The 17,345-nt window shown below is 53.9% G+C and overlaps 8 protein-coding genes across 8 annotated transcripts; 4 read left to right on the plus strand and 4 right to left on the minus strand.

Moving 5' to 3' along the window:
- Nucleotides 1-962: 962 nt before the first annotated feature.
- Nucleotides 963-1,460, minus strand: MYCGRDRAFT_90018 (uncharacterized protein; the record flags this gene model as incomplete). Its single annotated transcript, XM_003856966.1, has 1 exon — nt 963-1,460. One exon carries the CDS (start codon nt 1,458-1,460, stop codon nt 963-965), a length of 498 nt encoding a protein of 165 aa, XP_003857014.1.
- A 1,454-nt stretch (nt 1,461-2,914) lies between these two features.
- Nucleotides 2,915-5,195, plus strand: MYCGRDRAFT_90019 (uncharacterized protein; the record flags this gene model as incomplete). Its single annotated transcript, XM_003856620.1, has 4 exons — nt 2,915-2,962; nt 3,074-4,495; nt 4,834-4,837; nt 4,951-5,195. The coding sequence occupies 4 exons, from the start codon at nt 2,915-2,917 to the stop codon at nt 5,193-5,195; spliced, it is 1,719 nt and encodes a 572-aa protein (XP_003856668.1).
- A 276-nt stretch (nt 5,196-5,471) lies between these two features.
- Nucleotides 5,472-6,111, minus strand: MYCGRDRAFT_31461 (uncharacterized protein; the record flags this gene model as incomplete). Its single annotated transcript, XM_003856965.1, has 2 exons — nt 5,472-5,929; nt 6,018-6,111. 2 exons carry the CDS (start codon nt 6,109-6,111, stop codon nt 5,472-5,474), a joined length of 552 nt encoding a protein of 183 aa, XP_003857013.1.
- An 830-nt stretch (nt 6,112-6,941) lies between these two features.
- On the plus strand, nt 6,942-8,516 carry MYCGRDRAFT_107640 (uncharacterized protein; the record flags this gene model as incomplete). The annotated part of the gene is made up of 6 exons (XM_003856621.1): nt 6,942-6,982; nt 7,103-7,276; nt 7,335-7,669; nt 7,732-8,060; nt 8,140-8,284; nt 8,338-8,516. The coding sequence occupies 6 exons, from the start codon at nt 6,942-6,944 to the stop codon at nt 8,514-8,516; spliced, it is 1,203 nt and encodes a 400-aa protein (XP_003856669.1).
- Nucleotides 8,517-8,697: 181 nt separating this feature from the next.
- On the minus strand, nt 8,698-9,687 carry MYCGRDRAFT_67228 (uncharacterized protein; the record flags this gene model as incomplete). Its single annotated transcript, XM_003856964.1, has 1 exon — nt 8,698-9,687. One exon carries the CDS (start codon nt 9,649-9,651, stop codon nt 8,698-8,700), a length of 954 nt encoding a protein of 317 aa, XP_003857012.1.
- A 210-nt stretch (nt 9,688-9,897) lies between these two features.
- MYCGRDRAFT_67233 (uncharacterized protein) lies at nt 9,898-11,151 on the plus strand (the record flags this gene model as incomplete). The annotated part of the gene is made up of 4 exons (XM_003856622.1): nt 9,898-10,134; nt 10,185-10,302; nt 10,354-10,987; nt 11,054-11,151. 4 exons carry the CDS (start codon nt 9,971-9,973, stop codon nt 11,149-11,151), a joined length of 1,014 nt encoding a protein of 337 aa, XP_003856670.1.
- A 1,837-nt stretch (nt 11,152-12,988) lies between these two features.
- Nucleotides 12,989-13,406, plus strand: MYCGRDRAFT_28473 (uncharacterized protein; the record flags this gene model as incomplete). Its single annotated transcript, XM_003856623.1, has 2 exons — nt 12,989-13,093; nt 13,143-13,406. Coding segments are annotated over 2 exons (369 nt in total), but the record flags the coding sequence as incomplete, so codon positions are not given.
- A 2,351-nt stretch (nt 13,407-15,757) lies between these two features.
- MYCGRDRAFT_90025 (uncharacterized protein) lies at nt 15,758-17,125 on the minus strand (the record flags this gene model as incomplete). Its single annotated transcript, XM_003856963.1, has 6 exons — nt 15,758-15,766; nt 15,831-16,077; nt 16,395-16,443; nt 16,565-16,598; nt 16,669-16,773; nt 16,862-17,125. 6 exons carry the CDS (start codon nt 17,123-17,125, stop codon nt 15,758-15,760), a joined length of 708 nt encoding a protein of 235 aa, XP_003857011.1.
- Nucleotides 17,126-17,345: the final 220 nt, after the last annotated feature.

A 17,345-nucleotide genomic window follows, 5' to 3' on the forward strand; every position in this document is an offset into this window, starting at 1 on the left:
TCGATTCGTGCGTTGAACGGATCACCCAGCTAGGCATCCTGGATATCCCGTGTGTTGACATGGTCATGACGAGCAAGCTGTGATGCCACGCGCGAGGCCGGTGTGGTAAGCGATAGGAGTGGATCGTGCTGGCTACGAGCGACGATCGCTATTGTTCAAGACAACATATGCACTGACAACGTAAAATTGAGGGTCCAAGCATTGCAGCTCTGGCGGGATCCCTGACGAGTGAGGGCTCGTGAAAAGCTCGGGAGGAAGACTCCAACCGAGTAATGGATGTCCTGGAAGGGTAAGAGCGGCAGTTGAGCTGCATGGTGTAGAGAGAGATCGACGGGGCCGTGGTAGAGGAGATCTGCAGGTTCGAAGCTTCGTCGGACCGTCTCATTTCGACCCAAGGGCGGCAGACCATTGCATATACTGTCCGTTGTTTCTTGCACTGACCATCGCGTCCACCTTCAGTCGGGCGAGGTCAAACACCCATGTTCCCGTCGATGGGTCGTTGCCTCTGCGGTCGCACGTTCGCGAACCATGTCTGGTAGAAGTGTGCTTCGTCTCTCCTTATGCCCGAGGTGTTATAAGTGAGGATGAGATAAACGTGACGCAAAGTGAGAACAACTCATCGACGGCTCTCACGCTAACGGCGCCACGCTCATCTTCTGCCCAACTTAAGCTTCGTGAGGCTCTGTGTCGATCGATACCGTCGATCTTTTCCAGAAATGCCAAATGCACTGCAGCGGAAGCTCGGCGGATGCGTTGTTACCATCGATGATGATGTATGGCCCGCTGTCTTGAGGATGTTGACGATGCCAACAGAACATCTTCTCTTCGGCCGACTGAATTGTCCATCATATGGATAGAAGACCTCGGCGATAGTCGCAATGAGCGGAAAGCTGCCAGCTATGGTCGTCGATTAGTCTTCACCTCGCATATGATCGCTCACTTCTCCATCGATCGTCTTCTCATCATCCTCCGATCTCCCGCAATCCTTCAAAGGCCTCCTGCATCAATGCCGTCTGATTCTCCAGTCGATCCAATTCCTCAACCTCCTCTAGCCCACACCATCGCCACTCCTGGTGCTCCTCGGGATCCAGCTTTACAATCGCCGGCTGTTTGACCTTCACGACATAGCAGTACTGCGCCCACTTGACTCCTCCAGGCCGATCCCAGCGCTTCTCCGTCAACTTTGCTGTCACGTCCTCCACTGTCAAACCTGTCTCCTCAAAAACTTCTCGTACGAGGGCTTCGCGGAGTGTTTCTTTGGGGTCGACCTTGCCGCCTAGCATCTCCCAGTAGTTGGGAAACGCTTTCTCGGTGGCGGCGCGGCGGACACAAAGGAGCTTTGGAGGTTGTGACGATGTCTGCTTTTCGGGCATCTCGAATATCGCAGCGCCGGCGACGTAGCGGACTCCGGAAGGCAAGTCTTCCACTATTGTGTCGAGTGCTGGGTCATCGCAGGCCATGGCGAGTGTTATGAGATCGAGAGAGTCGCCTCTTAAATGATTTGGTGGGTGAATTAGCTCGAAGGTATCAGGCCCGGTATTCGACTGCCTGTCGGAGAGCAGTTTGCGATTCAAAGACCTTGAGATGTTTCTTGTCCACTGCACGTTGGAAGTTCCGACCTGGCACCGGGTAAAATCTTGCCGGCTCACGGACCCTGACCGGGTAGTTCTATTGGCTGACGCTGTAGCCGGACTTGCCGGAGTGTCTTTCGTCAGTTCTACGACCTTGTTCCTGCCGTTCACGTCCTCATGCAATTGCTCATAACGACGATACCAAGACATGGAGACTGTCTCGAGCATCACTTTGTCGACTTCATTCACGCAAATTCGCTCTTCGCGCCAGAGCTATCCGTACGACGAACGCCAATACAAGAAGCGCGTCTTGGGAGACTTGAACGCAAGGCACAGAGCGTGTACTCGCGTGGCCGTCGTGGTATCCGAACCGGACACGAGCCCTTTTTACATGGGATTCGGCGTTGTGGTTGTTCCACCAGCCAAGCCATCCAGCGGCATGGCTTGAAGGCAGAATCCGAGATGGAAGAGCATGGCTGAAGAAGGAGCAGCACGATTGGTTGTCCAACGCTGTCTCTGTATACCCAGGACACACTTGGAGGACAATTACCCTCTACGATGGAAAAGGCCGCGAGAACGAGGCCAGGAGCGAGTGCCACGCCTCCGGTCGCACACATTACGGTCCACCGCAGCTGTGCATACGCGACCAGAGAAGAGGCAAAAGTGTGTGGACGATGACCGCGTGCCACATGAAATCCTGCAGGTGAGTTGTGCCATTGGATGCAGAGAAGTAAAGTGCATTGGTCTACCATCCTTCTCTCCACCTTTGTGACGAGTGCGTTCTTCACTTCACCTTCTCCTCACTTATAGCATTCTTCCCCTTCATCTTTTGAGCTTGATATACACACAGCTCGGGCGGCGACTGAGCTTGTTCGCATCGTCGTCTTATTTCCTTTCGACTTCAACGACGTCCAAACTCACCGCTTCACGTCGAGTCGCACAGCATCGTCAAGGCTGCAGGGGCGTGGGTCCGAGGCTTGGGGACTTCATCTGATCTTTTCAAGAACAATTCTCAAGGCAAGGCATCATTACTCCTATTCTCCTTCTTCCCGGATCTCAACGGGTCGGTCGTTGCGAGCGCTGGTTGATCGTGGCTTTTTCGGTCGGTGCATTTGTGGATCGACATCTTCCAGCTCCACGAACATCGATATTTTCTCGTTCTTCAAAAAGACTGAAACTGCTCTCGGTATTCACTTCGTCGCGACACGCGAATGTCCCGGACGAGCGAGTGCAATTCACTGACTAGTGGAAAGACGTGAATACTGCTGTTTGTCTTTTGACCAAAACTTCACCAAGCCATCAACCACCCTGGACCGACGCCAACATTCCTCAAGCTCGGCAACATGGGGAAGTTCTTCGAGAGCTGGGCTCTCTGGCAGAAGCTGACATTCGTGAGTCAAGTATACGAGCTGGCCCCACCAGCGCGGCCCACGTTCCTCCACGTTCGGCAAAGCGTAGGAATGCTTGCACGCCTAAGCTGACACGAGAGAATCCTTGTACAGGTTCTCGGCTGCGCGATTATTGTTACTATACTTCTGGGCTGTGCGAAACTCTTCTACACTCATCGCAAGCTGCGCAAACATTCCACCATCGCTGAGCAGGAGAAAACAATGTTGGCGACACTTCAGCGCCATATAACCCAGCGGAGACGGCGGGCGAATAGCCGGGAAAACGACGTCCCTTTTGGAATACGAGCGATTGAAAGTGGGATCGAAGTCGAAGGCGTGTGGATCTCGAGAAACAATTCCGAAGCCAGTCTACCAATCCACAGTCGAGACACTTCTGGATCATCTTCGAGTTGGGATCATGTCCCCAGGAAGGACTTCAATACCGACGTAGAGAAGCAGGCTACGAACGCCAACCCGCATCGAAACAGCACGACTTCGAACTCCAGCACTGGCATTGCCGCAAATCCGAGATATTACTCCGCCAGGAACTCTTCCTCAGACCGCCTCCCAAGCAGTCGCAACAGTCGAGACGAATCTCCCGACATGAACACCACCACCCGGCAGTCCAAAAGCCGGCATCCACCCCTGTCCTACTCCCGCTACAGCGGCAACCCAGCTCTCATCCGCAGTGGCTCAGCAGCGAGCACGCTCTCCGCCCTCGAAGCCATCCACCACGCCTCCGGTCCGATCGACCCATCAATCGCAGACGACAGCTTTGGAAGTAGTTCCAGCAATGGACCCAGCGACTCGGCTCCCATCTCCGCCTCTGCTCCAGGCCTTCTCACCCATCAAGCCCAAGCTGAAGCACGCCCTCGCAAACCCTCCACAGACCTCGACCTAATGCATACCCACCGCATGTCCCAAGCCGCCGAAACAGGCCAACTCACACCCCGCGTGCGCAAACCCAGCCACGCCGGATCCGAGTGGAACGGCGGCGACAACAATAGCGCAGCCAGCACCCCTCGGTCCACTACTTTCCCCGACCTGACCGATTACTTCGCCGTCCCATCTCGCCGCCGCTCGCCTTCACCTGCGTCGTCTCCCTCTGCTGGCAAGTCCTCCTCCGAGCCGACAACGCTACCTCCGATCGTCAGACAATCTTCCCTTCCCGACGTAACGCCCTTTACGAAATTCTGCCAAACGGGTCCAGGCTCACAATCTCATTCTCGGTCTTCATCGACTTCCACCTCTACCTCTTCCCGCTCACCGTCGAAAGACGTCTTGCACCCTCGTACCCTTTCCGCGCCGACAACGACGATCCAACCAACGATCACACCCACCACCGCGATCCCCTCAACAGCATCAGCAGAACTGTCCAACGCTCCCGTGACGACAACTACTGCTGCACCCTCGAATCCATCCAGCCGCCCTTCCTCCTTCGAACCCCGCCCCCAATCAGCAGCCATCGTCCGCGGCCACGGCACAGGTTTTGAGATCTTACGGCCTGGAACTCTCCCCAAAGCGCAGAATCCGCCGGTGAGTCTGCAGAATGCACGTCATTGTCGGGAGCAGGGTAGTGGTGATTGGTCGGGGAGTGAAGGAGGAGTAAGTGGGAGGTCGAGTAGGTCGAGTAGTGTTGAAGGAACGGGGAGGAGGAAGTTGGTGAAGAAGAAAGGGCGGATTGGGAGGAGTGTGGAGGGAAGTGATGGGAATGGGAAGGAGGTGAAAGTGAAGGGGGCCATTGATGATTTTTGAGACGTGGTTGGAGATAATGTGGTCGAGTTGGGAGTGATGGGAGTGATGGGAGTGATGGGAGTGATGGAAGTGTGATGTGTGTGGGGCATATGAGATGTATGACTGATGATTGAATGGAGCGATGTATGACCGGCATCAGCATGCTATAGATCAGAACTCATGAATATGAGACCGAATTAGCCACGTCTCCGTAAGTGTTATCAAAAACTTGTATGACTATTATATACTACTAGTAGTCCTTACTCTCAACGCTTGCGCTGCACGCTTTTTTGCGCGCGCTCCCCAAAGGCATACACGAAAAGGCTCAAAAGGAAAACGGTCGGTGTCCAACGCTCTAGAAGTTTGGGCCGCAATTCCCGCAGGAAGAGCCGCGGACAAGACACCGCCAATGAGAGTCCAAAAGTCGAAGTGGAAGAGGGTGAAGGTCGTTTTTTTTCCTCCCGTTCCGGACGGGTGGATGGGGTATATCCTGGAATTCTGAAAGGTGGGTATTGGTGATGGGTGGTGGGTGAAAAAAGTTGGAAACGGTGAAAGCTCCGGTCTCTCGGATCGGGCTCGCCTTGCAGGCGGAGCTGTAGTTTGATGGATGTGGTTCGTGGGATGGAGCTTCGCTAGCTGTGGCTCCTCGTGAGTGCCGTAGCTTGACCCATGATCGATGAATGTGGAGATCGGACGCGGTTGGAGAGCATCTCTTAGCTTCTCAATGTCCAGCTGTCCGTCTCCTTGCACCATCTTGAATCCTCGCGATAGATCCACCTCATTTCGGAGGCAACTTGACATTGCTACTCAGCCACGCCAATCCCTCGAAAATGCCCTCGCCCGTCGTCGCACAACTAGGCTCCACCTTCCACGTGTGATCCCTCGCTATCCGCCCCAGGTCCAACGCATCGCTCACCTCCTTCGGCCGCATGGCTCCCGGCACATCTTGCTTATTCGCAAACACCAGCAACAGCGCGTCTTTCATTTCCCGATCCTGGATGATGCGGGCCAATTCGCTGCGGGCTTCCTCGATGCGGTCGCGGTCGTTGGAGTCGATGACGAAGATGAGACCTTGGGTGCCGGAGAAGTAGTGTCGCCAGAGGGGACGGATTTTGTCCTGGCCGCCGACGTCCCAGACGTTGAATTTGGTGTTTTTGTAGGTGACGGTTTCGACGTTGAAGCCGACGGTGGGGATGGTGGTTACGTCGGTGTCGAGCTTGAGTTTGTAGAGGATGGCTGCGAGGAGGGACGTTGAGTGGTTAGTCTTGAGGTCTCTCGTCGCTGTCTTCAATGGTCATGGGGAAAATTGTAGTGTTCAACGTACTCGTCTTGCCGGCTGCGTCCAGACCTAGCATCAGCAATCGCATCTCCTTGGATCCGAAGATCTGATTCATCATCTTGGAAATCTTTTGACCCATGATCGCGGTGGGTGCTCGCGGCGAGTAGTGTGATTGAGAGGTGTCAAGTTGGTGGGATTGTGCGATTGATCGGTCGGGCCTCGGCAGTGGTCGTGATGCGTTCTGTGAGGAGTGATCGCTCCCAGGAGTAGTGTAGAGGGAGGAAGTGTCGCGTGCACAAGGTTTCCACGACGTTGAAGGGTTGAACCCTGGAAGATGGTTCGAGGAGACTTGGGTGATAGGAGGAAGAGGGGTGCGCTTCGTGTGAATCGGCCGTCGTCAGATGTGTCGATTGTCCGTCTGAAGTTGTCGGCGATATTCGTAAAGGAGAGACTCGGTCGTTGTGATTGTTTGTTGAGAGTGAGGTTGTCGTCTCAATGGTGGTTACCTTATTATTACCTGGTAGTTTGGGTGGAGGGTCGCAAGCTTCCCGACTCTCTCTCCTGTACCTGTAGTTCTAGCGGAACCAAATTTCCGCCGGGATGCCAACGCCGCTATCACATGCAGGGGATAGAATATGCGAGAGAAACATCTTCCGACTCGATTGTGATAATAACATACAACATTCGCTCACGCAACTATATTCTCAAAGCACGCATGCAGTCGTCGTTCGATGATCGAGTGAGTAGCCAGAGCCCAGTTTGAGTCTTTCGAGAAGAAAGGGGTCGGATGTCCTCCTTCGGCCAAGCAGCATCAAAAACAGACAATACACTGTCCATCAAGAGTATTGCTCTTCCAGTCGCGCCTTGACAAAGATCACGCCAGGCCAGTGCGATGCCAGTAAGACCTCAGAGCCTGGCATGAATGCATGCGAGACCCAATCGTCGAAGTAGAAGGCTGAAAAAACCGCCATGCAATCATGCTTGCAACGATGCTGTGGCACCTCGGCACGGTATCTGTCAATCTCGAAGGGCTCATCGAGACCATCGCCACGCTTCTCGTCCTTCCATTCATCATCACTTCTTTCGACTCGTCTTCAGCGACGCAACTCCACGTCTACAATCCACTGCAGAGCAGCTTCAATCGAGCGACCGTTCGAAGAGGAAACGCTTCCTGGCTATCATGCCGATCAATTCCTTCCCATTGAAATCGGTGAGACATTGGTCAATCAATACAAAGTGCTTGGGAAATTAGGATACGGCGCCAACTCGACCGTCTGGTTGTGCAGGGACATCCAGTCTGTCAAGTGAGCTTTTCTGCCTCTCTTTCTCCTTATTCGCCATCTTCAAGACTGACCATCTCAGGGCCGATGACTTCGTAGCACTAAAAGTGTACACCGAAACTTCGAATCCTCAAGCCAATCGCGAACTGGCAGCCTACTCTCACCTCTGCACCGTCGACTCCAAGCATTCGGGGCAAGCTCGCATCCGTCCTCTTCTGGCTTCTTTCAACATCCAACGAGACGATGGACTGTACCATCCCTGCCTCGTGCATCCACCTTTACACATTACCATGTCGGAATTACAGCGATATGGTGGAAAGGCCAGCCCGTTTCCCGAGGATATCGTGAAGCAGACACTTCAATGCCTCTTGCCAACATTGGACTACCTTCATACGGAGGCGAAGATGGTGCATTGCGGTGAGTCTATACCGTTCCGTGACACAGTTCACCATACTGACTTACGAATTGCAATCATAAAGATCTGAAGCTTTCAAACATCATGCTGGAAATCGAAGATCCGAGCGTGATACCCGCCTTCATCGCCTCGCAAGCCACCGACCCAGTTCCACGAAAGACCATAACGACAGCCGAAGGTAAGACGAGAACGATCTACGGATCCCGCAAATTCCGTAAACCATCAAACGGTGCAGACTTTGGTCTGCCACTGCTCTGCGACTTTGGCGAAGCCCGAATTGGCTCCTCCTTTCCATTCCAGGACATCCAGCCGGAAGTCTACAAAGCGCCGGAGATGCTATTGGAGATCGGAACGTTGCGCTCTGCGGTCGATATCTGGAATTTGGGGTGCATGGTGAGTGTCATGGTGGAGAGAGGAACGTTAACGAGGCAAGGCTGACCGAGAGAACCGCCAGGTATGGGATATGCTGCAGGTCTCACATCTCTTCGATGTATACGACGAAGCAGGACATCACAACAATCGCGTGCATTTGGGTGAGATGGTAGGTCTGCTTGGCCATCCTCCGCGGGACTTCCTACTGCGCAGCGAGCAGGCTTGGAGAGTGTTTGATGCACAAGGTGAGTGTGGCATTTCAGAAGTTTTCAAGTGCGGACACTGATCGCGTGACGAGGCCGATGGAAAGCTCAACCACCAATCTCGACTGCCAAGCTGGAGGACAGACTCACACGACTCAGTGGACGCAGCAAGACTGAGTTCCTGGCATTCTTGCGCCGTATGCTCGTGTGGAAGCCCGAGGAGAGGAAGACGGCGAGGGAGCTTTTGGAAGATCCATGGCTGAAGGAGGAGTGAGAGCAAGAATCGGAATCCATGAGATGTTCGAGTCTGACACAGGACTGACACTCTGCTCTATGAGGCTACCATTTGCGTAGCCTCGCCAAATACTAGTCCTACATCCATCCCTCATGAATCCACCACGTCTCCCATCTACATCGTGACAACATAACCTCATCTCCATCCTTAGAGCCCATCATCAAAACCCATCGTCAATCCCCCTCTTCCTCTCCTCCTCCAACCTCCGGTCATTAACCACCCACCACCACCCATGACTCCCATCCCTCCCCTCCTTCCCCTTATCACTCTCACTCTCATCCCAAGGTTTCGGTGACATAATATAATGCACATTCTTGATGCTCTCATCCCTCCAAATCGCATCATGCACCCCTTTCCACCGCAACGTCTTCAACGCATTATACACATACGGCAGCGCCACCCACCTGCCACGGAACAAGTCCCCAAGCAAACTCTGATCCGCGAAATCATAGTTGATATCCGGGGAGTCCAATTTCGACAAGATGAGATCGTAGACTTCTTTACTCGGCACCACGACTTGCAGTCCGCCGTTGGGCATCGCTAGTCCCGCCCCGGAATCCGCACCCTCAACTTGCGCCTTTTCAGGATCCCCGTGTTGGCTCGTGAAAGCACAGTTGGCCGGAATCCAGTCTTTAGGATAATGCCCCTTCCCCAACGGATTACACACGCACGCATGACTTGCCGCAAACACCCTACTTCCCAGTCCCTTCTCTTCTGCTCCATCGAGGGGTATATCCATCAACTCGTCCATATTCTTCAACACCAACATGTCGCTATCCAATTGCACCACGCGCTCATACTCCGTCAAGGAAAACGGCGTCAATTTCGACCAACAATCATAAAAGCGCGGGTCATTGGAGTAATCTTTCGACACGGAGGGGAGGAGGTAGGGGATTCGTTTTTTGGGGATGCCCCGCGCGTCGAGGGCGGCGTGGCCGGAGGCGGGGAATGTGTCGGTGTAGAGGGCGACGAGGGGGTATTTGGAGCCGCATTGTTTGAGCGAGGCGTCGAGGGTGAGGAGGCCGGAGAGGTAGGTCGTGTTGGTGATGAGGGTGGTCCAGACTTTGGGGCTGGAGACGACGCGGGTAGGGTTGGGGTTCGCGTCCGTGGCCATGACGACGGTGTGTGGTGGGTGGTAGGGATGTGGGTGGTATGGGTGACCTTGGTGGTCGAGAAGGAGGTAAGGATTACATTTTTTACGGTAGTGGAAAGACGTGGGGTTGAATGTGGGTTGGATTTTCCTGCTGGACGATTTGGACATCAATATCATCATCGAGTCGAGCACAGGCCCGCTTAAACTTCGGGATGAAATGGACGACATGCCTTCGGATTTGTCGACTATCCAATATCGATGACACGCCGTTGATATGTTCCATCTCTCTTCCATACAATAACATGCTTCAATTGAGAAGTCGTGTCTTCTTCCATCTTCAATGTCCGCCAGCACGACGGTGAGCAATGTTGCTTCCTCGTCCAAGTCCGGAGACAATACTTCACATGGCGGGAAAGATACGGTAGCGACTGCCTCGAAGGGAGGACAAAACTACAAGGGATTCGTAGCAGGAGTCTTCTCGGGAATTGCGAAGCTGTCCGTCGGGTATGTCGCATCGTCCCTCATCCTGTCCCATTCATACTAACTGCTCATAGCCACCCCTTCGACACAATCAAAGTCCGCCTCCAAACCTCCACCACATCCCAATTCAAAGGCGGCGCAGATTGCCTCCTCCAAACCCTCCGCAAAGAAGGCGTCAATGGCTTGTACAAAGTGCGTTTGCTTAGCCTCCGTCAGCATCACAACTCCTAACCAAAATTGCAGGGTGCCACGCCACCCCTGATCGGCTGGATGTGCATGGACTCCATTATGCTCGGTTCTCTAACCCTCTACCGCCGCCTCCTCAACGAACACGTCTTCCAACCTCTCCGCGCTCGACCCGCGCATATCGCCTACTATCCCGAAATGACGCCCGAAGACCGCGCTCGCCTCCCCGTGATCGGCCACGGTATGGCGGGCATCCTCGCCGGCTGGACCGTTTCGTTCGTCGCCGCACCGGTCGAACACGTCAAAGCCCGCTTGCAAGTACAGTATCAAGCCACCAAAGCCGAGCGAGCGTACTCCGGGCCCGTCGACGCTACGAAGAAGATCTTCGCCCAGCACGGGATGAGAGGGTTGTATCATGGCCTTTTTGCGACGCTGGTATTTCGCACGTTTTTCTGCGCGTGGTGGGGAAGTTATGATGTGTTCACGAGGTACTTTGAGCGGAATACGGGGTGGAGTCAACCGGCGGTGAATTTTTGGGCGGGAGGGTTGTCGGCGCAGGTGTTCTGGTTGACGAGTTATCCGAGTGATGTGGTCAAGCAGAGAATTATGACGGATCCGTTGGGGGAGGGGAGGAGATTTCCAAGGTGGAGGGATGCGGTTAGGGAGGTTTATCGGGAGACGGGGTGGAAGGGTATGTTTTTTCTTTTGAATGCTGCTGTTGTGTTTGATGAGGTGATGCTGACTTTTTGTGTGATAGGATACTGGAGAGGATTTGTGCCGTGCTTTCTGAGGGCGTTCCCGGCGAATGCGATGGCGTTGGTGGCATTTGAAGGTGTTATGCGAGCGCTCAAGTGAGCGTATGGAGCGCTTGCGTGGCATTGTAAAAACACAATGTAAGATACACGATACATAATATGATATACTGACTCCTCTCTGGGGCTCTTGACGGCCGTCGCGCAGATGTTTCCATCCGGCTCCACGGCCCCTCCGCGAATGACAGTGGTCACCAGCATTGGAAGTTCGGACACGAGGTGCGCGCTATTGTGACAACATGGGCAAACGTTGGCCGGTGGCGATGATGGTGGTGATGACGGTGATAACGCAGCCAAATCATACGATGCAATGCGCCATGCGGCTGTCCTATTGAACGAGCGCACCTGCGCAGCTACCAGTAGGACCATGCAGCCACATCCATCTCAAGAGGCAAGAAGAACACCGCGACATGGATGGCCAGTGACCACGAGAAGAAAAAAGAAGAAAAAGACAAAGCGGACGGAACACTAAGCAACCAAACAAAAACAAAAAAACAAACCAAAATACAAAATTCGAACCCACGACCTTGGAAAGAAGAAAAAAAACGCCACTTGCAAGCAAACGACGGCAGTGTTCGAGGCACCCGGAGTACACCGTACAGCTAAACTTTGGAAGCTTCAAATGACACTCGTTGACTGGCTGAGGGGATGAGAGGCGGAAGGAAACGGGAGGGGTTATATCCCTTTGAATTTCGTGGGCGGGCGGGATGGGCGGGATGGCGGGATGGAGGGGTGGTGGGGTGCTGCGCCGAAGTGGTGGGAGGAGGGGTGACGGCAAACGGGGAGGTTGAGCGCGGGTTGTGTGGGAAACGAGCTTCAAGAAATCAATGAGTTTGTGAAGGGTGTTTGGGTCGTGGAGGTGTGTTAGGGGGAGGTGTCGTGGATGATATGGTTTCAGGGGCTGCGGTATGGTTGCTGAAATGAAGGATGAACCATTCGGCATCGTGGCGAGACCATCAAGAGACGCAGGCTACACTGGGCGAAACTATCGAGCACCAGGACGAGAACCAGCAGGTTGCGAGCCTTGTTGCATGCATGACATTCTGATTATGCCGCTATACCTGCATGCGTGCCGGACCTCGATGTCCCCTACTGGATGAAATCCACGGCAAGGAGGCGCCCCAGAACCAAAACCATGAGTGTCAATTGCCCGTGAGCGCCGACACGATATGCATGGGAATTCGCGGCCCTGCTCTGTTCAAGCTATGCTTGAATTGAGTGGACTGGAGTGGATCGAGTGGGCTGGAGTGAATCGTTTCGCCCCTGACCTATCGTGGTCATTCACTTTCCTTGAATTTCTGGTTCGCCACCGCGCTGATTCTCTCAGGAATTTCACAAGTTACGATCGGGATCGTAGGCGCAGCTGTCCTGATGATCGGGACAACATGGCTACTGTACGGGAGACAGGCAAGTCCGGTTGCTCACGCCGTGGCCACTTTGACTTGTGATGGACGCCATCTTGCAGAATACTCATCCGCGTTACACAACTTTCGCCTTGTGCCACGACTATGTGTGATTTGATCGCCTCCTCGCATGCGAGCCTCGTGGAGGCGGCTTTGGCGACTGCCGGTGTGTACACCTCACCCAGCTTGATGCTGATAAATTGACTACTCACGCTTCGGGCTGTCGTCAGACTTCGACCTTCGCTTTAAAAGCATCAACACTCCCACGTCGCTCCCAAAGGCGATCTTCGACCACATCTGCTTCGCTCGATTTCCCCTTCTCGGCTGAGGACGAGACGCTCTCAGCTTTGAGCCAGCAAACCCGAAGCTTGCACTTGCTTCGAAAGTAGCTCGACTCGCGCAAGTCAGCATATGCCATCGGTCACCCTATTTGCATCAAGCTCTGACGCCGCAATGGACTCGGATCCCCGTGATGCTTTGCCACACTACCGACACATCCCCCTGGAGAATCCCGCGATACAAATTCGTTTGCTAAAAGCAACGCCGACTCTGCGCTATAATACGGACTTGGTGTCCCATGCCGTGCAGAGATTGCAGCTATCCTTTACCATTTCTGCGTGGCCCAATGAAGCGAGCCCCTCGTTACAACGCCATCTCGCACACCTGGGGCGAGCCAAAGAACAACACGACTATTGTCGTCGATGAGCGTCCCTTGACGGTGAGGCAAAACTGCTACGATGCGTTACTGCAAGCACATCGCTTTGATCGACACATCTATCTGTGGATCGATGCTATTTGCATTAATCAAGCCGATGACGAAGAAAAGAGTTGCCAAGTGCACAGGATGCATGATATCTACCTCTGGGCCGACCACGTACTGGCGTGCCTTGGTGAACACCGAGACAATAGCGAAGTACTATTCAAATTGGTGCCTGAAGTCATTCATGCGTATAATTGGGGAGAAGACGATGCACGATGTGAGGACAGCATGGAAGTGTACCTTGGCAGGATCCTGGACCGAGCGCAACCCCTGGATACAACAGCTCGTATCGTGCAAGTACCGGACAACTTCTCGAGCTTCGCGAGCCGCCCATACTGGAAACGTTTGTGGATCGTGCAAGAAGTCTCAGCTGGGAGCTTGGGTACGAAAGTATTGTGCGGCGCTCAACATATGTCTCTCTATGATCTGAGCGAGATATCCACCATGGTTGCGGAGAAGATGTGCTACCACGAGGATGAAGAAGAATTATCCGTCACCCATAAATCTTTTTTGGGCAGGACTCATTTCTGGCGTTCGCTCGAGGACAGGCGGGGATTTTGACGGCGCGACATTTGATATTGGTATGGCATGTCGACTGTATAGTAAGATGGAGTGTCAAGACCCTCGAGATCGGGTCTATGGTCTATTGGCTTTGATCGACTGGGGACCGGACAAGGCGGCATGGATCTTTCCAGACTACAGCAAGTCCACGCTGGACCTGGCCAGAGAAGTCATAACCAAGTCTGGCAAGGGAGAGTGCAGATTCGTTCAGGATGTCCTACGAACTCTCCGGATCGACTTGTTGATACCTGAGCTAATTGCGATCGTTCAAGTGCGCTTGTCGCTACAGTGTCCTGTGAGCCTGGCCACGGAAATCAGCGATTTCAACCTCGGATCTGCATTCAGCCCGCTCGTGGTCGCAAGGCTCACAAGAGGACCTCATGAAGCAATGCTTTGTGGACTCCGATATATGGACACTGATCTGTATACAAACGAGCGCGATGCTTCGGAACTTTTCGCCGCGCTCCGCGTGACCGCATTGCCGGAGTACAACTGGTATGGATCGGACGTTCGCAAGCCTCATAAAGTCTTCACGGAGGTAGGCGACCATTCGGTTGCTCTCGTGTGTCACGATGCTCGTCCAGACGATGTCATCGTATTCTCGGCAGACGAACGAGCCGCACGCGGCGGACAGCAGGCGTGCCTCGTCTTACGCCCTACACTTCGCACCACCTTCAATGTCGTTGGCTACGGCACGTACTGCCACTCAGAAGCATTCTTCGATTGGTCAGCATGGCGAGAGATTCCTGACCTCAAAGCGGACGAAGAGATCCGACGCGATGTGTTTCAGGCAGGACTGAGATGGTCCGCTTCAGCAGCAGACATCATGATCTTTGGCCTAGGTGTTTCCATTATTGATGAAGATGACGATGGACGGTCGCAAAGAAACTTGGGTAGAGAGTCGCTTCACTTGACGGTCAGGCCTGCGGAAGGGACTGCTATACTTGTCCCACCTGTCCGGCCCCCATCTCTCGGTCTAGACGACAAGCAACGTGGGGTTATCGGATAGTCTCTGCTTTCTACATCACTGCCTCTGACATTTGCTACCGAGCAGGAATAGTGAGCCGGGATGAGGATGCGAACTTATCACCATGACGAATAGTAGCAGTTCTACACATTCCAGCCTTGGATTAGCATGACCATACCACAAGTGAGGAGAGTCCATTCGCGGGACGAGACATGACCCAAGGAGACCGCAAGTACCCGTATGGTTGACAAGCCGCTTTGTCTTCAGGCTGAACGCACAGCAGTGGCACGTCGCGGGTGTCAGGCCGTTTGGGTCGACTTTCGGGTTAGGGCAGGAGCCCGATGCTGTGACCGTCGTGGAGTAGAGGAGGGCCGCGAGGGTGAGGAAGTGGAGTCTGAGATGCATAGTCGACCTGGTGTTCGTTGTGTGAAGAGTGGTTGGATGCGGTTGATTTGCTTGAGTGGCTGGGTGTCGTCTGGGAGTGGTGATCGAGGAGAGAGAGAGAGATGAGGAGAGAGCGCGCTTCTTATCATAGCAACACGAGATCTACTTGCCTGGACAGTCGCATGCTGCATGCCTTGTCGTCCTCTGCGGTTGGCTGAGGCGAGGAGGATGGAGTAAGGCGGACGGTGTCAGTGCCTTTCATACCTATACCATGGCGACATGGCGAGAGAGCAGGAATTCCCACAGATCGAACAGAATGCGGCTGCGGCGGTCTGTCAGCCGCCGGGGCTGAGATATCCAACGATCGGAAGACGGAGGAGTGTGTGGAATTTGAGAGCAGGTGGGTTGATTGTCATATAGCTGGCCACGCATCTATTTATTCATGGTAGTATGAGAATCACCGCATATCCACCCATGCTTCGAATGCTACACTTCCGCCTCGCAAATACCAGTAGTCACAGTCCGGCCCCAAAACCCCAAGTCTCATGTCTCAACCACGCGGGAAATAGCAATACTAGCGACCCTCTCGTCAGGTCATCCATGAATGCAAAGTGATCCATGGAAGAGTCCAAGAAGATCATACATACCCCATCGTCTCCGCATGAACCCGGTTCATTTACGAACTGCTTCAAGTTGGGGTCGTAGCCACCGCAATTGCAATCGTCGTATTTGGTCGCCGGGGCGCAGAAGCTCTCGACGCAGTGGCCTCCTGCGAGGACTTGAGTTGAGCAGAGAAGGGTCGCGAGGGCGCCGAGGGCCAGGAAGCGGGTGGAGAAGTGCATGGTGCCTTCGAGGGAGTGGGAGTTTTTGCGGTCAATGATTCGGTTTGATGGTCTTGGTGGGCGAACAGAAGGCGTTGCGGTTGAGTGTTTGAGGTATTGAATCGCGTTTTGAAGATGGATTCCCAGCGGATGATCGAGAAGAGGAGACATGGCGAGAGGGCATATCGCTGCTTATCTCAACCCACCACGATGCTGGAAGTCGGAGGTCCCGGAGCCCGAACAGTCGCCATACACCGCCTTCCGGCGGGCTTGCGGTCCCTCGTGGCAGCATCTGACCTCCCACGTCCTTTAGCCAAACGAGTCTGCCATGACAATACATTCCAAAGGCAGCTGTCATTACTAAGATGTCAAGCGATCTACGTCACATACCGCACGCGTGCTCGCACAGGTACGTGCACTTCAGTCATATCTCCGAGATCTGTCGAAGATGAACACGGTGGTGGAAAATTTTCGGGAGCCAGAAGCACAGCCCGGTCCATTCTGATCGGATGGAATGAATCCTGGTATCCGGCAGCCCGATCACGATTGCAAAATCTTACGATATAGATTGGGCAGCAAGACTCTCGCGAGACTCTAGGATATCCTAGTCGTGTCTCAATTGTCGTGACGTCTTTCTCCGCGGCATTTCGATTGTTCAACATACACCGGCCAGGGCGGAGTCTTTGATGCGTCGATCAACACTGAACGCACGTCTCTCGCTGCGTTCCGCGCTCCAGAGAATCAATCTCCGACTCGGAAAGCGTGGTGTCTGTGATCAATATGTATCGTCTTCGTGTAGACCACGGCAGAGAGCACGAGCAAGCCTGGCATCATGAAACCATCGTATCCGTGCTTACCCCAGTATCGGGCGATGCCACGATCTGGTGCTCATCTCCGGATCGAAGAGGGGTTTCCCAGGTATCCTTGAAAAAGGCAGTAAGCGACACGTGGAAGATCCTGTGATCGGTGGAACGACCATCGTCGGTGAATCGTTGATGCACTGTCACCCAGATCTGGCATCCTGGTCGAGCGAGATAGGAGGACGCTGATGGTAGAAGTTCGGAGATTTCGGTCGCTGATGCTGGCGCGGGATTTACGATCGATGGCACAAGATCGTGCATTTTCATGGACGACTGGAGGCCGCTCATCGGCAACGATGACACCTAAATCTGAGCAGAGTCATTAGCAGAGTGCGCGGCGTGTGAATTGACAGTAGACGAGACGGAACTTTGCCATGGGGTCCAAAGTCGCGCGAGATGGAGAGTTCAGCCCATCTGCCGGTATATTTCGCTAGCTTGCTCGTGGTTGCGCCCTGCCACGTGGGATGGCGGAGGACTGGAA

The sequence above is a fragment of the Zymoseptoria tritici genome, chromosome 1, assembly GCF_000219625.1.
Source record: "Zymoseptoria tritici IPO323 chromosome 1, whole genome shotgun sequence".
Classification (NCBI taxonomy): Eukaryota; Fungi; Ascomycota; class Dothideomycetes; order Mycosphaerellales; family Mycosphaerellaceae; genus Zymoseptoria; species Zymoseptoria tritici.